This window comes from Pseudochaenichthys georgianus, chromosome 15 (genome assembly GCF_902827115.2).
Source record: "Pseudochaenichthys georgianus chromosome 15, fPseGeo1.2, whole genome shotgun sequence".
NCBI classification, from domain to species: domain Eukaryota; kingdom Metazoa; phylum Chordata; class Actinopteri; order Perciformes; family Channichthyidae; genus Pseudochaenichthys; species Pseudochaenichthys georgianus.
The window spans coordinates 28,142,712-28,161,792 of NC_047517.1; the positions used below are offsets into that span (position 1 = coordinate 28,142,712).

Below are 19,081 nucleotides of genomic sequence, written 5' to 3' on the forward strand. Positions count from 1 at the left end.
TATATGATCCACGTCACATATTCAGTTTTGGCGGCAGTTCTCCTGTTTGTCCAGAAGTCTTCTCATCAGGGCTCTATAAATAAAGAACTACAGCAGATGTGTAATATTTAATGCAGCCGAACTGTGTATTACAATGCCGTTATGTGATGACTTCCAAAGAGAAAAGCAAGAACACTCTGAATAAAGTATTATTATTATTATTTATTTATTTTTTCGGATATCATATCGCATTAACATCATATCCCAACATGCATTGCGCCTAAACATCCAATCAACGAGCATCAAGCTGAGGATCTTGGGTAATCTGTTCAGTGGGTTTGTGTGTATCCTCAAAATGTCCCTTATAGGCCTACGTCTGTTTCCGGTGACTTTATTTACGGCTAAAAAGCCCAAGATTATATAATTAAACAAATAAAAACAAGGATAATTGTGTGTTATTGTTGGGTAAATAAGGAAAATAAGATTTTCAAAAATACAGATTTCAGTATTTTGAGGCTCGAAGCCCCATTTTCGACGGGAAAAAAAGTCCGACATTATACGATTTAAAATAAAAACATAAAACACTGGCATGTAATTTACGTTAGAATAAATAGAATGGTTTTGAATAATAGATGAGAGTAAAATCTACACTTTACAGCCCGCCCACTTTTGGGGAAACCAACGCTGTCATTTGAACGGCGATCAAGCCTGAAGCCACAGAGATCTTCTGTTACTGTCCTTTCTTCTTAGAGGAAGTACAGAAACACGTATCTCTGGATTTGTTTTAATGTTTGAGGTGCAATAAAAAACACAGCAGCTTTTCGGCATTTTAAAATATTATTTTCTGCCTCGCTCATGAGAGTAACAGCTGGCGAAATTACAGCCTCGCCTACTGATTTCAAATGTGTGCTCTAAAATGATATTTATAAATGACTATTATCATTATTATAAGCAAGACAATAAATGGCAAAGATATGTAGAAAATAAACGTATTTAAGATACGTTCATAACAAACGTAACGTTGGGAGAAAATATGCTTCTAGAAGATATGTAGAAAATAAACGTATTTGAGATACGTTCATAACGAACGTAACGTAGGAGAAAATACATTTCTTGCTAAACGTAATTGAGAATGCAGTTTAGTTCTGTGGGAACGTAATTTTTAGGAGACAGGGTTGGTTTATTCACGCAATATAAACCAAAGTATAGCCTATAGCTGCAATATAAGTTAGTGTGCATGTTGTCGGACGTCCACTGACTAACGTAGAGCGTTCACACAGGATCTGCTGGTCATAAGATGTCCTTATGAACAGGAACACAAGCAGCCCGCTGGAGTCAGATCTCTAGATACCTCATCACTCCTCCGCTGCTCCGATACAAGTCCGGGCTGCGGTGGTTTGTTGATACATGTCGTCTTCTTCTGTTTGCTTTAACAGAGGCTACGTAGTTATGCAGCGCCCTCATCGTCAGTAAATGGAAGTACTACAAATAACCCCTTTTAGTGCAATTATTTCACACGTTTTGTTACACAGCTCGGAAAATATTACCGAGGTGCGGACCTCGGTGACCTCAATGGTGGATACGGCCATGGAGCCAGGTAAACAAGTTATGTAAATGTCAGTAAACTTCCAAGTTCTCATTCATAACACTCCGTTCGATGTCTCACTATGGGATGCGCCTCAACGCGTATGCAAACAGAAGCATCAATCTCATTACGCCAATCCTGATTGGCTGGTGATCTTGACGTCAACGTCAGGGAATCCACCCACCCTTTAAGTAGCTTGCGCTACGACGCAGCGTCATTCAAACACCTCTTCTCGCTTCAGAGCACATCTCGAATTATCAGTAACCGGGCTAGCTTAACGGTCCACAGACTGAACCCAAAGCTAACATTCGGTCGACGGGCGCTTGCCGGTTACTTTTTTGCTTTGCAAGAAGACTGAGCAATATTAACACACCAGTTAATATTGTAATCTGCCTCGCCATTCTTTCTGTCGAAATAACGGTAAGGTTTGATTTTTTCTTCAAGCTAGTAACATACCTGTTGCTAGTTTGTTCTTCCCTCCACACCGACACCACGGTAAAGAGGACGTTGTCTTTTCTCTCTCACACCAGAGGAGACGGAGATAAAAAGGGTATTAACACACCAGTTAATATTCTTTAAAGAATAAAATCTACACCGTCGCCTTTTTCCTTTCGGACTAACGGCAAGGTTGGATTTTTTCTCAGTAACGTACCTGTTACTAGCGCGTCCACTACACGCCGACACCCCGGCGATCGAAGATGGACCCTTCTCTCCCTCACACCAGAGGAGTCAGGGACTCGGAGGCTCGGCTATGCGGCTGCGGGTTTAAGATTTCAGGCACAGACTCACACCAGGTCTGCTCGTCCTGCCTCGAGCTGGAACACGCCCGGGAGGCTATCGATAACCCCGGCTCGTGCGGGCATTGTACCCGCTTCACCATGAAGAGCCTCCGCCGACGGTTAGCATGCCAAGCTAGCTTGTCGGGACAGGACCCCCTCATGTCCGCTGATTCGCCATCCGGCAATCAAGACATGGTGGCGTCCGCCGCAGAGATTGAGCCCCGCGCTGTGTCAGACTGGGGCTCAACAGCGACAACCGCTGAACCGGAGCCCCACGCCGTTTCAGGCTGGGACTCGGTGGCGGCAAGAGCCGCTAGAGCGGAGCCCCGCGCTGTGTCAAGCTGGGGCTCCCAATTGGACCTCACCATGGTTCCACCCGCGGAGGATGTCCTGGAGTTGGACTACATGGAGGACGAAGAGGATACCTCTGAGTTCCTCCTGTCTGACACGGGTGGGGATGACATCTTCGTTTCATCGGCTCAGGCTGCAAAGCCGGGAGCGATGTCCGCTCCCCCGGGTGAGAGCACACCAGCTTCGCCCGTCCTAAGCATGGACTTGCAGGCCGTGTGTCAACGCGCTGCGTCCAGGCTGGACATCCCATGGCCTGAAGTGGCCAAGGAGACCTCCAGATCTCGCTACGAGGGGAAGAACTTGCCCCAAGCTGCGATGACGAAGAGGCAGCTCCTTCCAGTCTTTCCGGAGATGCTGGACGAGGTGTCGGTCTCGTGGAGAGACCGTCCCTTCAGCAACAAGGCCCCAATCCAGGGTGCCTCCTCCCTGGACTGTGACGGTATGAAGAGGCGCGGCCTGCTCCGCATGCCGCCCATGGAACCGCTGGTGGCAGCCCACCTCCAACCGAGGCTGGCTTCGACACCAAGCAGGAACCCCATGCTACCGGCAAAGGCAGACCGGTTCCAGTCAGCGATGACCGAACGGGCCTATAAAGCCGCAGCTTTGTCCGCCAGGGCACTCAACATTTACTCGCTGCTGACCGCCTACCAGGCGGAGCTTTGCGAAGACATGTCGAGCAGACCTGAGCCTGCCGTGTGGGACGAGATCGCATTGATCACGGACATTTGCCTCCGTGTGCAGCGCTGTGCAGTCCAAGCCACGGGCAAAGCACTGGGAATGATGGTGGTACAGGAGAGAGCCATGTGGCTCAACCTGACCAACCTTCCAGACCGGGAAAAAGAGGATGTTCTGGACATGCCTATTGTTCCCGAGGGCATATTTGGCTCCGCTCTAGCTTCAATGCAGCTGAGGTGCGAGTCAAAAAGGAAGGGAGACGAGGCTCTCCAGCTCTGTCCAGCCGCCACCCCCAATGGTCCCGCGGCAGGCCTTCACTCAAGCTGTCTCACGTCCTGCCCGGTTCAAAATACCGAAGCAGCAGAGACCGCAGCCCATCCTGGGTCCCCAGCCCGGGCACGAGGCAAGAGGGAGCTGGCCAAGAATATCTCCGGTCCCGGCAACTGCCGCTCAGGCGCAGCCGACCCAGGTTTTCAGCCACCAGGCGAGGAAGAAGAAGCGGGCGGCCTGACAGCCTCCTCTCCTCTCCTCGATGAAGGAGCTGGAAGTTCCCTGTTCCCCAGCTCCAGAGCACGTTCCAGTGTTGGATGCTCATGTGTTTTCGGGGTGCCACCATGCCCCTATCTTTCCGCCACCTCGAGTGATGCCAGAACATCATCCTCAAGTTCGCGCCAACAGGGAAATGGACTTAACGTCAAAGACAGCAAGTTCCGCTGCCTGTTTAAGTCACACAAACACATGTCATCATTGTTGTTTTCAAAATAAATCATTTTCCACTGTCGTTTCCAGGCTTGAAGCCAAGGGCGCATTCAAAAATGAAAAGAAAAACAATAAACAGTCTGTCGTCTGCCCCTCTTTTGAGAGCGGCTACGGCCTCTCTCAAAAGGCGGACAATAGACGAGATTGTGAAGGCACCACCGCCACGCGCATGCGCAGTGTCGGCCGGGGTTGTCAACCCGGGGTACCACCGTGTTCAGACACTAGAGGGCCCCATAACACAACAAATAGAGACACTGAGGGCAGACGACAGAGCTGTGACATCTCCGCTCGCTTTGAGAAGCGAAAAGTGGAGGATGCTCACAGATTCTGCTTGGGTTTTCAAGACAGTAACACGGGGCTACAGGCTCCAATTCGCTGTCACCCCCACTCACTTCTCGGGCATTCTGTATTCACAGGCCCGGGGAGAGTCAAACCCAAAATGTTCCCACACAGCTGATTTAAAAGAAGCAGGTGGGTTCTATCTCCTGTGTGTTGTGTGAACTCGCCATATTAGCTACTAACTGTTCTTCTTCATGTATTGTGTTCGTTTTGTTGTGTTTTGTTCTTGTTCTTCATTTGTTATTTACGGGCGGCTGGCTTTTAGGCGCAATACCGCCACCTGGATTATATATAGTGTAATACTGCCCTGAGTGACAGACTTTTTTCCCACTCGTAAAAAAAGGCGTATTCGCCGTGTGACTGCATGTGCCGAACCGTGACGTCAGAACCGTGACGGTACGGGACGAATACGGATACCGTTACACCCCTAGTGCTTATGCTAACATCATAAGACAAAAGTTGGTTCCGTGTTGTGTGTAGTGAGAATGCGCTAGAGTGAGGGGGGCCCCCAATCCTAAACTCGTTTAGGGCCCCCAAAAGTCTAGGGCCGGCCCTGTCCTCAGCTATGGTTTAAGCTCGCTGATTGGATGTTTTAGCCGCAATGCAAGCTGGGATTTGGTGTTTATATGATATGAAATCGGATAAACATTTTAAAAGAATAAAATAATACTTAATTCCGAGTGTTCTTGCTTTTCTCTTTGAAAGTCATCACATAACGGCATTGTAATACACGGTTCGGCTGCATTACATATTACAGATCTGCCGTAGTTCTTTATTTATAGAGCCCTGATGAGAAGACCTTTGGAAAAACTGGAAGAAATGCCGCCGAAACTGAATACTTGACGTGGACAACAATTCAACAATTAAACAACATCTTCAATTTCTCTTACACACTACGTCTGCTTGCAGTATCAACACTAATTCGGCTGACTTTTACATTTGATCTAATTCATAGATAGGTTATATTTACACCATAACGGTGCACAGCTGATAGAAAGGGACTTATAGTTTTTAAAGATATTACTGATTTTCTTTGAATATAAGAATGTAAATACTGAGTCTGAAATAGTATAGCAATATGCTGTAAAATTATGTGAAAGCATGAATAAAACTACACATATTCAGATGTTGTACATACATAAGTGTCCTACACTAATAATACAAAGTTATTATGGCTGTGTGTACCTTTTGTGCACCGCCTAGTGGTTAAAGCGCGTTATTGAATTATTGTTTTTATGTGTTATATTTGATTAGTACATACTTTCATAGGGGAAAGTAGAAGGTCAATGATAGAAATATAAAATTAAAAAAATCAAGAAGATACTATAAGTGATCTCTACAATAAAACAGTTTAGTGCAGGATGTACAAAGATATTAATAGGAGGAGGTGCAAAACAGAAAAACGAATAAACCTTTATTTAAACATTAAATAATACTTTAGATTAAGGTCTTATTTTAAATAACAAAAAACCTTGGGGGTATCTATCTACAGATAAATATTAAGCCTGACAAAGTACTTAACGTCTAATATATTGCTTTCCTGCAATGTTAACTATGTTGAAGCACTTATTTTAACTGATATTATACACATTAATTATACTCTTATGTATGTAGATAGTATAAGAAATGTGCAGAATATGACAGTTTAATGGTGGAGGTACACACATATTAATAGATGTCTTGTAATGCACTGTTGAGGAACCTGTGACCCAAGATTTTCATTCATTGCATAACTATACCGTAGTTGTGTATATGATATGTCAATAAACCTTTGAAAATCTTGAAATCTTGAAAGGGATGTGCAAAATAACAATTATATACAGTCTTTAATTAACTATTAGTAGAGAATAACGAGTAATGAATATACTTTATTACTCGTTTCCATTCATGTCAATTGCAGATACATGTTTAGTCTTCTCAAGCACCAACTATCAAATATCTCTCCTGTTTGTTGGCACTTGACAATCACCTTCCCTGAATTCTACTCAGGTGTAACTAAAGTCTGATTTAAGGGTTGTTTATATTTCACATCATTAATCAGAATCTGCAAAGTAACTCAAATAAATGTAGTGGAGTAAAAATACCAGGTTAACCCTCTGAATTGTAGTGGAGTAGAATTACAAAGTTACAATGAGCTGTCATGTGGTTATATAATGCTGCGCATTATGGACACAAGCGATTTTCACAGATTTATTAATTATATGTTTTACATTTGATAACACCAATGTGTTTAATACTGGCAACTTCTAATTGTGTGAAAAACGAAAACGTTCAGTAGAGATGTCCCATAGAACATTTTGCGAAACACAATAGCCAGCATGTGTAGTTCTGGGGGGGGCGTTCGATTCCAGTTTTGGATAGTCTGCCGTGGTTTCGTTCCATTTCAAGCAGCTGTTTGACGCTCGGCGTAAACTTGGCGCACTGCCACTCCAACATCCAATCCCAGAGCCTGAAGATTAATCACGGGGACTGTAGTCCTAAACGATAGCTGGGGATTATGGGTAGTGTAGTGTCTTCGGCCATCCTAAACTCCTAGAGGCCTACGTCTGTTTTCGGTTATTTTTATTTTGAAATTCAGTTCCTGACGGACGCCACAACAGCCCGAGATTATGGAATTAAACCAATAAATAAAAGCAAGGATAATTGTGTGTTATTGGTGAGTAAATAACAGTGTGTTATTTTGAAAAGAATAACAAATTAGAAGGAAAAAAAGATTTAAAAAATACAGATTTCAGTATTCTGAGGCTCTGAGCCCCATTTATTTTCCTCACAGACGGCAACAAAAGTCCGAAATTATACGATTTAAAATAAAAGCAATAGTTGTGGCTTGATATTGAGTAAGAACATGTTTTTATGAACCACACAGCTTCCGGTCTTCCACGACCCGACCGGAGAAAAAGACGTGCTGCAGGCATGAAATACATTACCAGTAGAAATACATTGCTTTTAAAATCGTGCTGTGCAACACAAAAAAAAGGGGGAAATCGTGTTGGTAAACACGAATCAATAGATTAAAAATCGTGTTGGTGAACACGAAATGCCATGAGACTGGGTTGGTTTGTCAAAGCTGCATTGTTTTGAACTGTGTTGTTGATGTGTGTATGACATGCCTAATGAATATGTCAACCTTGTTTAATGCAGAATGCTACCAAACTTGCAGTATGCCTTTCTGTATATAAATATTTGTACTTATTGCTTTCTTGTCATGCAGTTGTGAAGAGGAGATTACAGATTATTTCCTGGGCGCTTTTTCAAAACAAATAATATGCTAAGATGTTCCCCTGTTGATATGGAATGTAAAGACTGTCATGTTGACTTTGAGTGATGTTCATTGTTTGTATCTTTGAATCCTAACAAACCTGTTCAATACATGTCCAATGTTTATTTGTTTGGATGTTTTAAAACCTGCATTGTTTGTATTAGTTAGCCGTCTTCTGCTTCCTGTAATTACCGTTGCATTGCTACATTTTTTGCCAGCAATTGTTGGCAATTTCATTTGGTAGACATGGCTAATCATCAATCAATGTTTTTTATTTGCGTTGTCTGCTGCTTTACCTTAACCAGTTGACATTGTCCTCCTCTGCAACATCTAGTGACTTGACAGACCATAAACTTTAAGAGTTTACCAACTTAAATATAAAGGTGCCTAAAACAAACCATCACTGATCTGGTCTAATTATTTTTTCTACAAGTCTACAAGAGTGAGTTAATCACAGCGTCTGGGCCTCTCTAGCCATGATCTTTGTACAACACTCTCAGATAAAGCTTTTAAAATAAGAGTTAGATAAGGATGCATCTTCCTTGTTGGCAGATGACCTGAATTTTGTACCCCCAACAGACAGAATTTTCCCTGTATTCGGCAGGTGCTCATTTTATGTCTGTTCATATTGATAAGATTAGCTTCAAAATTATTCAGCATCTCTTAAATGTAGCCGGATTTTTTTTCCTTGTATTTCTGTTAACACTTGTGTAATGATGTCACAGTTGTTTGTTACATACTGTCATCCAGCTGTTTTATTCGCAGGCTATGATTATATTGAACATTATTGGCAACATTGCTCTGTGTACACACAACAAAACAAAATTGTACAATCTCATCAAAACATTTCTCACTTTTTGTCAAAACTCCACAGGGTTCATTAAACAAGTATTTATTCAATTTGTCTGTTTTTACAGCAACTTTCTGTAAAATATAATCTTTGCAATCTTTATTTACAGTTCTGACTTCCTGAGAGCTCTGCTTTTTATTCAAACGCCACCCTGTGCTGAAACATTGTGGTTGAATAAAGAGCAGACCCCTCCATTAGTGAATGTGTTTTTCCATGTGTTATTTTCCCCATTTGGTCCTCAATAATAATTTGAGCTGGTGGAGTAATGACAGCACACTTTTAGTAGAGCACATTTCTTGCAGGATTACATCAAAGTGTTTTATACTGTAAGAGCGACACAAACAAAGATAAAACATTACAGGAAGTTAGTCTCTATTTTGTTTCCTTAAAGCAAAAAGGTTTTCTGAAAAATTTGAAAAACATGTGCTATGCTTTATGAACGCAAATGAAAACTAATTTGTAGGTAATGGGCTAAAACAAGCCACATCACTGGTACGGTGCTCTAAAAGCAGACATGTCTCTAATGAATTTCTTTCATCAAACATACAATATGATGTTTCTGTTTTTGTGCAGATCCTCTGACTATGGAAGCACCTATAGCAAACTCAACGACAAAGTGGGCTCAAGGACAGTTTTGAGTTACCTGTACGTCTGCCCTACCAACAAACAGAAGGTCAGCATTTCTCTGTTGCTTTTATCTCTGATCCCTCACAGTCTCGCCATCAAATTACAGATTTTTTTTCTTTAAATTGCTGCAAAATGACGGTACCTCTGTCCTTCTCTCCCTCTTCTAATGCCATATCCCTCGTCTGACCCTCTGTACTTTAGATAATGATGCTTAGCGACCCAGAGGTAGAGAGCGCTGTTCTCATCAGTTCAGATGAAGGGGCAAGCTTTGAGAAGTATCCCATTAACTTCAATATCCTGAGCCTGCTCTTCCACCCTGCACAGGAGAACTGGATACTGGCGTACAGTCATGACGGCAAGGTAGATTCTGAGTGAATCCACAATGAAGATAATATATGATGCTGAAAACAGTTTAAATTTCTTTTTCAAATAAATGTGTTTCTTCTTTCGATGTGATTATAGCTTAGCTCCTCATTAACATTAACTTCCTCCTAAAACTTTAAGAGTGATGAAGATCGGCCTCATTTTTTGTCTTGCAGCTGTACAGTTCAATAGACTTCGGGAGGAAATGGCAGCTTGTGCACGACAACGTGATGCCAGGCCGATTCTACTGGTATGATTATGTAGACCCTATTTTTGTACAGTTGACTACAGTTAATTTGCATAATGATAGTGTTCATGACCCAAAGCTGCCAGAAGGATCCCGTGATCTCTTGTCAAAAACAGATCTCCTCCCCATGGCAGTCGAGCACAAAACCCATTATATCCATGTCACGTACCGTAGACCTGAAGTAATGGTATGCTTCTTTTTCATAGCACAAACATGACATGCTGTTTTTGTTGTCGCTGTCATTAAGTAATCTCGACTGCTCGGGCACAAAGCGGTGAATATTGATGTGAGGCCGTTTATCCCTCTTTGTCATGCTACGTGTCAAACCCAAGAGTGTTTTTAAGCCATGAAAGAACGGGCATTTGTTGGAGGACGTCCTCTCCACATGCTTGAACAGCGAGGCGTTAGATAAATAAGAACAACGCAGCGGGTACAGCGGCACCCGAAACAATGCTCTTGAAACCGTTCCTTCATGCACATTGTCAGAGAGTTATTTTTCTAAATGGTGTTGCAGCCACCTACAATACATTTGCTATGGTTGATGTCTCTGATAATAGCTTATTTCTGTTGTGTCCTGTTTTGAATTGAGATGAATTGCAGCTGGTGACTTTCACTTTTCAGGGGATAAAAACATCTTTCTATAGGTTTAACAGAATAGAGATGTCCATCTACAGCTGTGACACTCAGCATGTCCTCCCATCTCTTATCTAATGTTCCCTTTTCTTCCCCATTTACACTTCTGTCTGCTCCTCTCTAACGTCTCCTCCTCGTGCTCTTTCAAGGGCGGTAATGGGGCTGGACAGAGAATCAGATGTGGTCCACATCGAGGCGCGCATCGCAAAAGGCCGTGAGTGCTGCACTCCAGTCCGCCACAGCCGCAAGACCCTCAGGACCCCTTGCCTCTCATTTAGAGCAAGGTCACGGGGAAGACGAGACCCGTTCTGTTGTCGAGATTGGTCCCTAAAGTCTAGTAAAGCATAATAGGTGTCTCCTGACAAAAACGGAGAGTTTTAGCGGGTTGATGGATGTTTCTCTTCTTTAATCTATCCCCTGTGTCTCATAGAAAAAACTCACCTCCTTCCCATCTAAACAGCATGATAGATTCTGTCAAACCAATTATAAGGGGTTTCCTGTTCTATACTCATACTTAAATTCCTCCTGTGGTGAGAAAATCTGTCTCTGAATTAGCATACAAACTACTATCTCGTGAAAAAACTAACTTATTTTGTACTCTGACACAATGCAAGTACTGCAATGCATTACTGCGTTGAATCTCAGCTAATTTGGATCTCAAAACGGGCAAATATCCACTGTAAAAGTAGTTATTGAATATTTTCTTTATTATTTCTACAGTTACCCAAGCTTGAAATTGTTCCAGGACTGTAAACTTAGAGTCTGTTTAGCATATATATATATATATAATATATAGCAGCTCCAGTGAATACAAAGTGCATTTTGAAGGTGTAAATGGTTGTAATTTACTTCTGATTGATTTTCTTTCGCCTCTCCACAGGTGCCCAGTACGTGAAGTGCAGAGCCCAACGATGCACAGAAGGCAACAAACTGTACCTTTTCCCTGGATATGTAGACACCAACTCTATGGTTGTGCAGGATGAATATGTTTTCACACAGGTTTGATTAGTGATAGATTACTTTTCTTGCTAAAACGCCATCTTTTCACGCACATGTTTCTGAAATTTGATTTTCTTGTTGTTTTTTTGTGCATCCAGTTCATGCTTTTCCATCAAAGCCCACATAATGGCTTTCCCCCCACACACCTGTTCCCCACTTGCCCAATGTGTGTTTTGATTATGTTTTGTCTCGTTCATGTGAAGGCACACTCTGTGTTTGAGTTTCCGCACAGACATACTCCCTGCCTGAAAAATGTATATGCTAGCTGACATCACAAGGCAAAGGAACTGTGAATAGACAGGTTGGTGTCCTTATTACCGTTCACTCCGACTTTGACTCCAATTAGACAGCAGCATTCAGGGTCATTATTAGAAATTTAATTTTCAAATGCCCTCTGCTGTCATTGATTTCTATCCATAGCTAAGTCATTTTCTCTCTGCTGGTCAGATTGATGCATCTGATCATTCTTGTTGGACTCCCGCTAGGTTTCAGAAGAAGACAAAAAGACAGTAGCTTTCTAGAGCTCAGTGTGTGGAGTAAATCACTTTTCCATTTGGAATAAAAACCCTTATATGTTTGCTGTTGGTATTTCCATGTATTTATCCAGAGATTTAATCTTTTGATATGATATGATGTCGCAGCAGCAATACTTTAGTGGTGACCCAGTTTCACTTCCAACACATTTAATCCACAGTCTTGATTGGAATGTCTGCGATGTAAGAATGAAAATGTATGAAAAAAATACATCACAGCGTGATTCAGAAATTGTGATTCAATAAAATGCCCCAATTGCATTAAGCTGAGATGAGATTCACCGTCAAGGCAGAGGCAGACACAAGGAAGATGTCTGGTGAGAATAACTGGACACAGATAGTGTCTGCGCGGCGCTGTGGTGGCACGGATGACTTTCCGGTGACTTTCATTGCTCTGGGCAGTTGGATTTAACTTGACAAAGAGTAATGAGGTTATCGATTGGGCTACAACGAAATAAGCAGTCTTCAACACCTCCAAAGTCTCTTGGGAGCGAAGGAACAGCCAAGTGCAACATCCTCAAAAATCTGGCCTGGGAAAATGCAGCTCATTGATATTCGATAGATTATTCCATTAGTGCCCTAATGTAGTGTGTTGGGGGACAAACACCATCCTTCTAGTTGATTAGAAAATAAGCAATCAAGAAGTGTTGCCTGGTCTGTAAGTGGACAGGAAAGTGGTAGTGCATTAAGATGTCCAAGACACGCAGATAAAGCCAACACAATTTTCAGTGCCTCTAAGCTACAGTAGAGACTAATTGTGATAATGATGATCATTTCTGTTGTGCTTGTAATTTTAGTCTGCTTTTGACACTGTCGATTGAAATTGCAAGGGGTTTTATCAAGTCAGTTACGCGATTAAAATGAATACACCTCCTTCAGGAGATATTTTATCTTTCATGTCCTCATTTCACATTTGGGATGTGGCTCTGTTTGTAGAAGAACTCCCATCCTATTTTGTTTTCTCATTTGCAAGACAGTCTACATAGTCCGTCTATGTAAGAAAACTCATGGCATCAATCAAAATGCAAATAACAGAGTGGCTGACCTCAAAGGAAGAAAAACAAGATGTTAAGTGAAGCAACACTAAAATATGCATATGTGTGTCTCTTTAAAACATGACAACGCTTCTTTGACTTCATTGCAAAGGTAACCAAGTCAGGACGAGCCAGCTACTTTGTCTCCTACATGAGAGAGTCCTTCAAGCGGATGAAATTACCGAAATACTGTCTACCGAAGGTAAGCAAGAAAGAAACCAGCAACCATGACTGTCAGATAATAACAGATGTATTATCATAGAAAAACATGATTATTGTTTTGTTTTATAGACTACAAGTCGCAGAACAGTAAGAAATGTCACTCTTACAGAAGCTCATGATCTCTATTTAAATGCTCTTATGTCTCCACCTGTCTTTCTCACTCATTCTCTGGGTTCATCTGTCTCTCTTTCACACCTCCAGGACATGCACATTATCAGCACAGATGAAAAGCAGGTCTTTGCTGCGGTTCAGGAGTGGAACCAGAACAACACTTACAGCCTTTACATCTCAGACTCCCCGGGGGTCTACTTTACCCTTTCATTAGAGAACCTGAGAACCAGCAGAGGACCCGCCGGTAACCTGCTGGTCGACTTTTACAAGGTGCGTAATTACTCCGCTGTCTCTGCGCCACTAATGCCCCTTTCAGTTACTTCACATAGTAGTAGAAAGCACTACCAAACTATGATTGTGATTATAGAGGGGCAGCAGCTACCAATGTTTTAGTATCAATTATTTATTTTTTTACTTCATTTGTTGGTTTTGTCTATAACATGTTTTATTACTTTGTGTTTATGATCCTGAGAGGACATATTTAAATTGTTTGTTTTATCTGATCAACCTTATAAAATCCAAAGAAATTCACTTACATAAAGATACATAAAGTAGTACAACAGCAAATCCTCAGTTAAGCTAAAACACAGTACAAAAAGGAGGTTCTTTACTTTAGTATTTCCATGTTATACTACAATACCTCTACTCTACTTTTGAGAGGTCATTATTGTACTGTTAATGCCACTACATTAACTTAACAGTTATTGTTGAAAATGTTGCAGATTTTACTTATAAAACATAACATGATTCTATAAAATATAATGCATTTTTACAAAAATAAACGATTAAAAAGTGCACTCAGTAGAGTTCAGATCTCCATCAGGTGTGTATAACTTTGGGACTGGACTCTCCAGGCAAGCCTTTTTTTATTGAATTGAAACTGAACAAAATCAAACGAAATAGTAGATTCCTAAAATATAATTAAAAAGCAAAGCATATCAAATGAGCCCCTACTCAACGTGTGGCAAGTACTGCTTTTTAATTCATCAATAATAATTAACAAAGATTAAAACAATATTAACACTGTCAACTCACATTCATTTAATACTTTTATGTTTGTTCAACTAATCATTTCAGCTCTAAAGCATCATGAATATAACTGTTTCTCCGGGAAAATACTATAGATAATGAATGCATCTTTGCTGTTGTCCTTCCTAGGTTGAGGGGATAAACGGGATGTATCTTGCCAACAAACTGCTGGACAGTCTTGTCAAGACTTTCATCACATACAACAAGGGACAAACATGGGCCCTGCTGCCAGCTCCTGCTGCTGATGTGGCTGGAAATAACCTTCATTGCATTCTGGTGAGCTTGAGCTTGAGCCTGTATGCTGGAGTGAATGTATGCTGTTTTTCATGTGAAATGAAGTTTATGACATCCATCATTCATCAACTGTTTCAACCTCATCAGCTGTACATTGGATGTTCTTTGATTCAGAGCCATTTCTTGCACAGGGCGATGCGCCAGCTTCACCATCAGCCTCCTAAATGTTCGAGGAGATGCTCGGCAGGAATGTTCTTATTATCGGTGTGAAGCACAGAGTGTCTTTGTGTGTCGTTCCAGGGGTCCAGACTTTCCATTAACCTCTGTGATTTCAATGTACTACCTGTAGTCACACTGGACTAATGAATGTTAGATTACAATGAATTACATTATGGGGCTGTGTTGTTATTCAGCAGACATGTTATTAATCTAATCCAGTTAGTATGTTCTTTAGAGTCTATTGGAAGTGATGTGAATTGTTAATGGCGTGTTTCAGGGTGTCTCTTTGACATACAGATGACCGTCATACTCTCTTCTGCTTCTGACCCCCTTCCAACCTCTGCTGTTTTCATGTATTGATGTTTTTCAATGTGCTTTAATCTGAGAGATGAGTGGAAATGATTTGAATCAATTTTTCCAGTTTTATCACCGAATCTTGCGGAATTTTAATTACATGCCTTGTTTGCTTTAGAATGAAACAATTCAAATGCCCTCTGTGTCATCTCAGCCATTTTCTCTCTTTTTATCCAGGCAGAGGAGTTGAAAGAAACAAAGTATCTTTGTTTTATAAATGCTATCTGAGTATGTTAGCACTTTCCTCTCAACGGCAAGCATACTTTGAAGGCAAAGCTAATTATAATTGAGTAGATCTGCCTGATGCGTATTGTCTCAACATGTTCTACAATGGAAATCCTTTTTATTGACAGCCATTTTGTTCGCTGCATCTGCATCTGGAGATGTCGGAGAATCCATACACGTCCGGACCCATCACCAGCAAAAAGTCTGTGCCAGGAATCATCGTGGCTACAGGTAGAGTTACATAAAGGAAGGGCATTTGATGTCGTAGATGTAACTGATCAGATTAAACCGAAGGTATCATCTCAGATAAATGCATTGTAGCAGTGCAACCACTAAAACAGACAAACTAATAACACAGTGCCCTCTTTCTGTCATTGAAATCTGATACTAAAACTCTTACATCTTATATTTTGGGGGGGGAGATGATTAGGTTGCAGTCATAAATGTGTCCTTCAGTGGAAAATAGGGACATGCACAGGTTTCACAATATAACTCTTACCGATTTTACGAGTTGGTTGTCGATAAAGGTGTGTTATGAAGTTCCTTTGCTATGTAAATACAAACTTGAGTGAAATTATTCATGTTTTTGTCCTCAGGGAACATCGGAACAGAACTATCCTCCACTAACCTTGGGATGTTTATAACATCTGACGCAGGGAATAGTTGGAGACAGGTGGGTACACACATTGATTCCTTTAACTTAAACAGAACGTGTATTCGTGAGTGAAGCAAATGAGTGATTTTAATGTGCACTAAAACAGGTTTTCGACGAAGAGCACAACGTGTGGTTTCTTGACAATGGAGGGGCTCTGCTGGCGGTCTTACATTCTCCGACGCCTATTCGACACTTATGGTAGGTATAGCTGCTCTTCAACACCACATGATATCCTAATTACTTTAGGTGGAAGCTGTAGGTGTTGGAAGAGTAGTGGACAATTACCTGGGTATAATTTCGTTTGTTACTGGGTTTAATGCAACATGATTACATTCAATGTTTTGAAATGCTGATGGGCTAACTGCATGATTATTGTATCGTCACTGCGGCTTCAAAACTGTCAGAATAATTTTCAACAGAGGGGAGTCTGTTGTGGCTTTGTACTCTGGGCTGGATATGATGGTTTGAGTGCTTTTATGTAAATGAAAAGTGGAGCAGGGTGGAAATATGAGACTGAAAATGCCCTCATAAGCCCCTCATATTGTGGGCGCTTTGTAACACTATCTACTTTGATGTCCCTGAACATTACGGCCCTGTCAAAAGTGATTAAGCTCCAGGAAAGGTGATTTGAAACAGCCCAAATCTATTTATAATGCTACAATCTGAGTCATATCTCTCTCTTCTGTTTCATCACCTTCACATTTTCTCTCGGTCGAGGAACAGTTGTTCTGTTGTTCGACTCGATTATTTTTGACAATGTGGGAAATCTGAGCTACCTCATTTTTCAACTGTGGCAAAAGCTAAATCACCTGAAGTCGTGTATAATATTTCTTTTTGTACCTTGTTTTTCACTGCTTAACCTCTGTGCTTGTGATGTTTCAAGCTGTATGCCAACAAAAAAACAATATATTTAGCCACTCCGAGAAGATAAACATGGCTGGATGGACACAATGACTGATGTGATCATGTGTTGACAGCTGTTGTTGTTTTCTTTCCTCAAGGATCAGTCTAGACGAAGGAAAAAAATGGGATCGTCACAGTTTCTCCTTGGCACCGCTGTATGTGGACGGAGTTTTAATGGAGCCAGAATCTGACAATCACATTATCACGTAAGCGAACAAGTCCAGTTCAGCACGGGTAAAAGCAATAATATTAGAGAACTAGCTCTTCTGTGAAGGAAAACAAACATCCACCTTTTCCTATCTTGTCTGTCAGCATAAAGACAGACTTCAGATCTGCAGTTGCTATTCTTATATGATCATATCAGAAGTTTGTATATGTTAAGATAAGATGGTCTTATCTGAAATGAGCATTTATGAAACATCTTCCAGTTTCTTTGGACACTTCAGTCATCGCTCAGAGTGGCAGCTGATCAAGATTGACTACAAGGGCCTGTTTAGCAGGAGATGCATGGACGGAGATTATCAAACATGGCAACTACACAACAAGGTAAGAGGAATATTAAACATTATTGATTCAATGATCGCTTAAGCAGATGCATGTTTGTCCATGCGTCATGACTTTAAACACAGCACACTCGCTTTACACAAGAACAAAAACACGTATTTCTGTCCAGCTTCTCTTTACAGAGTTTCTTGTGAAAATCATATTTGTCTCTGTTTGATAGGGGGAGCTGTGTGTGATGGGCGAGAAGCAGATCTATATGAAGCGCAGGCCAGGCAACCGTTGCATGCTGGCCCAGGACTATTCGAGGATCTATTCCTCAGAGCCATGCCTCTGCACAGCGTATGATTTCGAATGGTAATGACTTCTTCTCTCAGCTACATCACATTACATTACATTGCATTTAGCTGACGCTTTTATCCAAAGCGACTTACAATAAGTACATTCGACCAGGAAGACACAACCTTGAAGAAAACAGAATCATAAAGTACATCAGGTTTCATAGAGCCAAGTATTTCAAGTGCCACTCAACTGGCTATAGATAAGCCAGCCCTTTATTAGTATATAAGTGCTCTGTTAGCAGTTCTTTGTTAGTAATTCTATCGCTCGAGGTGGAGTCGAAAGAGATGAGTTTTCAGTCTGCGCCGGAAGGTGTGTAAGCTTTCTGCCGTCCTGGTGTCAATGGGGAGCTCATTCCACCATTTTGGAGCCAGGATAGCAAACCCACGTGTTTTTGCTGATGGGAACTTGGGTCCCCCTCGCAGCGAGGGTGCAGCGAGTCGTTTGGCTGATGCAGAGCGTAGTGCACGCGCTGGGGTGTACAGTTTAACCATGTCCTGGATGTAGGAAGGGCCAGATCCATTCGCAGCATGGTACGCAAGTACCAGTGTCTTGAAGTGGATTCTAGCAGTTACAGGAAGCCAGTGAAGGGAGCGGAGGAGCGGCGTGGTGTGGAAAAATTTAGGAAGGTTGAAGACCAGACGAGCCGCTGCATTCTGGATGAGCTGCAGAGGTCGGATGGCACATGCAGGTAGACCAGCCAGGAGGGAGTTGCAGTCGTCTAGGCGTGAGGTGACGAGAGCCTGGACCAGAACCTGCGTTGCTTTCTGGGTCAGCTGGGGACGCATCCTCCTGATGTTGTAAAGCGTGTATCTGCAGCAACGGGTTGTAGCAGCGATGTTTGCAGTGAAGGACAGGTTGTTATCTAGGATCACACCCAGATTCCTTGCAGTCTGGGTCGGGGAAACAACAGAGGTGCCGATGTTGTCAGGTTAAGAGTGGGACTATACGGTAACTGAGACTTTTATCCTCAGTGATCCTTAATTTCTTCCCTTACGTGTTTATCAAACAGCTCCTCTCCTTTGAACATCTAATTCACTTGTACTTAATTACGGATGCTTGGAGACATTTGTTATGAAAAACGGCTGTATCAGTTTGCAGAACTTCATATGCTTTAATATCCATCATATATTGCACATTTACTTGAAAAACAATATGACTATATTCCTCAAATCTAATTATAGTTTAAAAATTGTAGTTGTGAGTTTGGAACTTTTCATCGTGCTACTGTAATTTGCATAATGTCAAGTAATTTATTAGAATTCAATAAATAATGA

At 41.7% G+C, this 19,081-nt stretch overlaps 1 protein-coding gene across 2 annotated transcripts in view; it reads left to right on the plus strand.

Annotated features, from left to right (window-relative positions):
• sorcs3b (sortilin related VPS10 domain containing receptor 3b) overlaps positions 1-19,081 on the plus strand; it is a 49,418-nt gene that overhangs the window by 19,662 nt on the left and 10,675 nt on the right. For both annotated transcript variants that reach the window (XM_034101345.1, XM_034101346.1), the window contains exons 3-16: positions 9,150-9,249; positions 9,405-9,563; positions 9,743-9,816; positions 10,596-10,660; positions 11,327-11,445; positions 13,125-13,214; positions 13,436-13,615; positions 14,504-14,650; positions 15,535-15,637; positions 16,003-16,079; positions 16,168-16,259; positions 17,063-17,170; positions 17,393-17,510; positions 17,689-17,822. In XM_034101345.1, the coding sequence (XP_033957236.1) occupies positions 9,150-9,249; positions 9,405-9,563; positions 9,743-9,816; positions 10,596-10,660; positions 11,327-11,445; positions 13,125-13,214; positions 13,436-13,615; positions 14,504-14,650; positions 15,535-15,637; positions 16,003-16,079; positions 16,168-16,259; positions 17,063-17,170; positions 17,393-17,510; positions 17,689-17,822 (1,566 nt within the window). The remainder of the gene's footprint in view (positions 1-9,149; positions 9,250-9,404; positions 9,564-9,742; positions 9,817-10,595; positions 10,661-11,326; positions 11,446-13,124; positions 13,215-13,435; positions 13,616-14,503; positions 14,651-15,534; positions 15,638-16,002; positions 16,080-16,167; positions 16,260-17,062; positions 17,171-17,392; positions 17,511-17,688; positions 17,823-19,081) is intronic.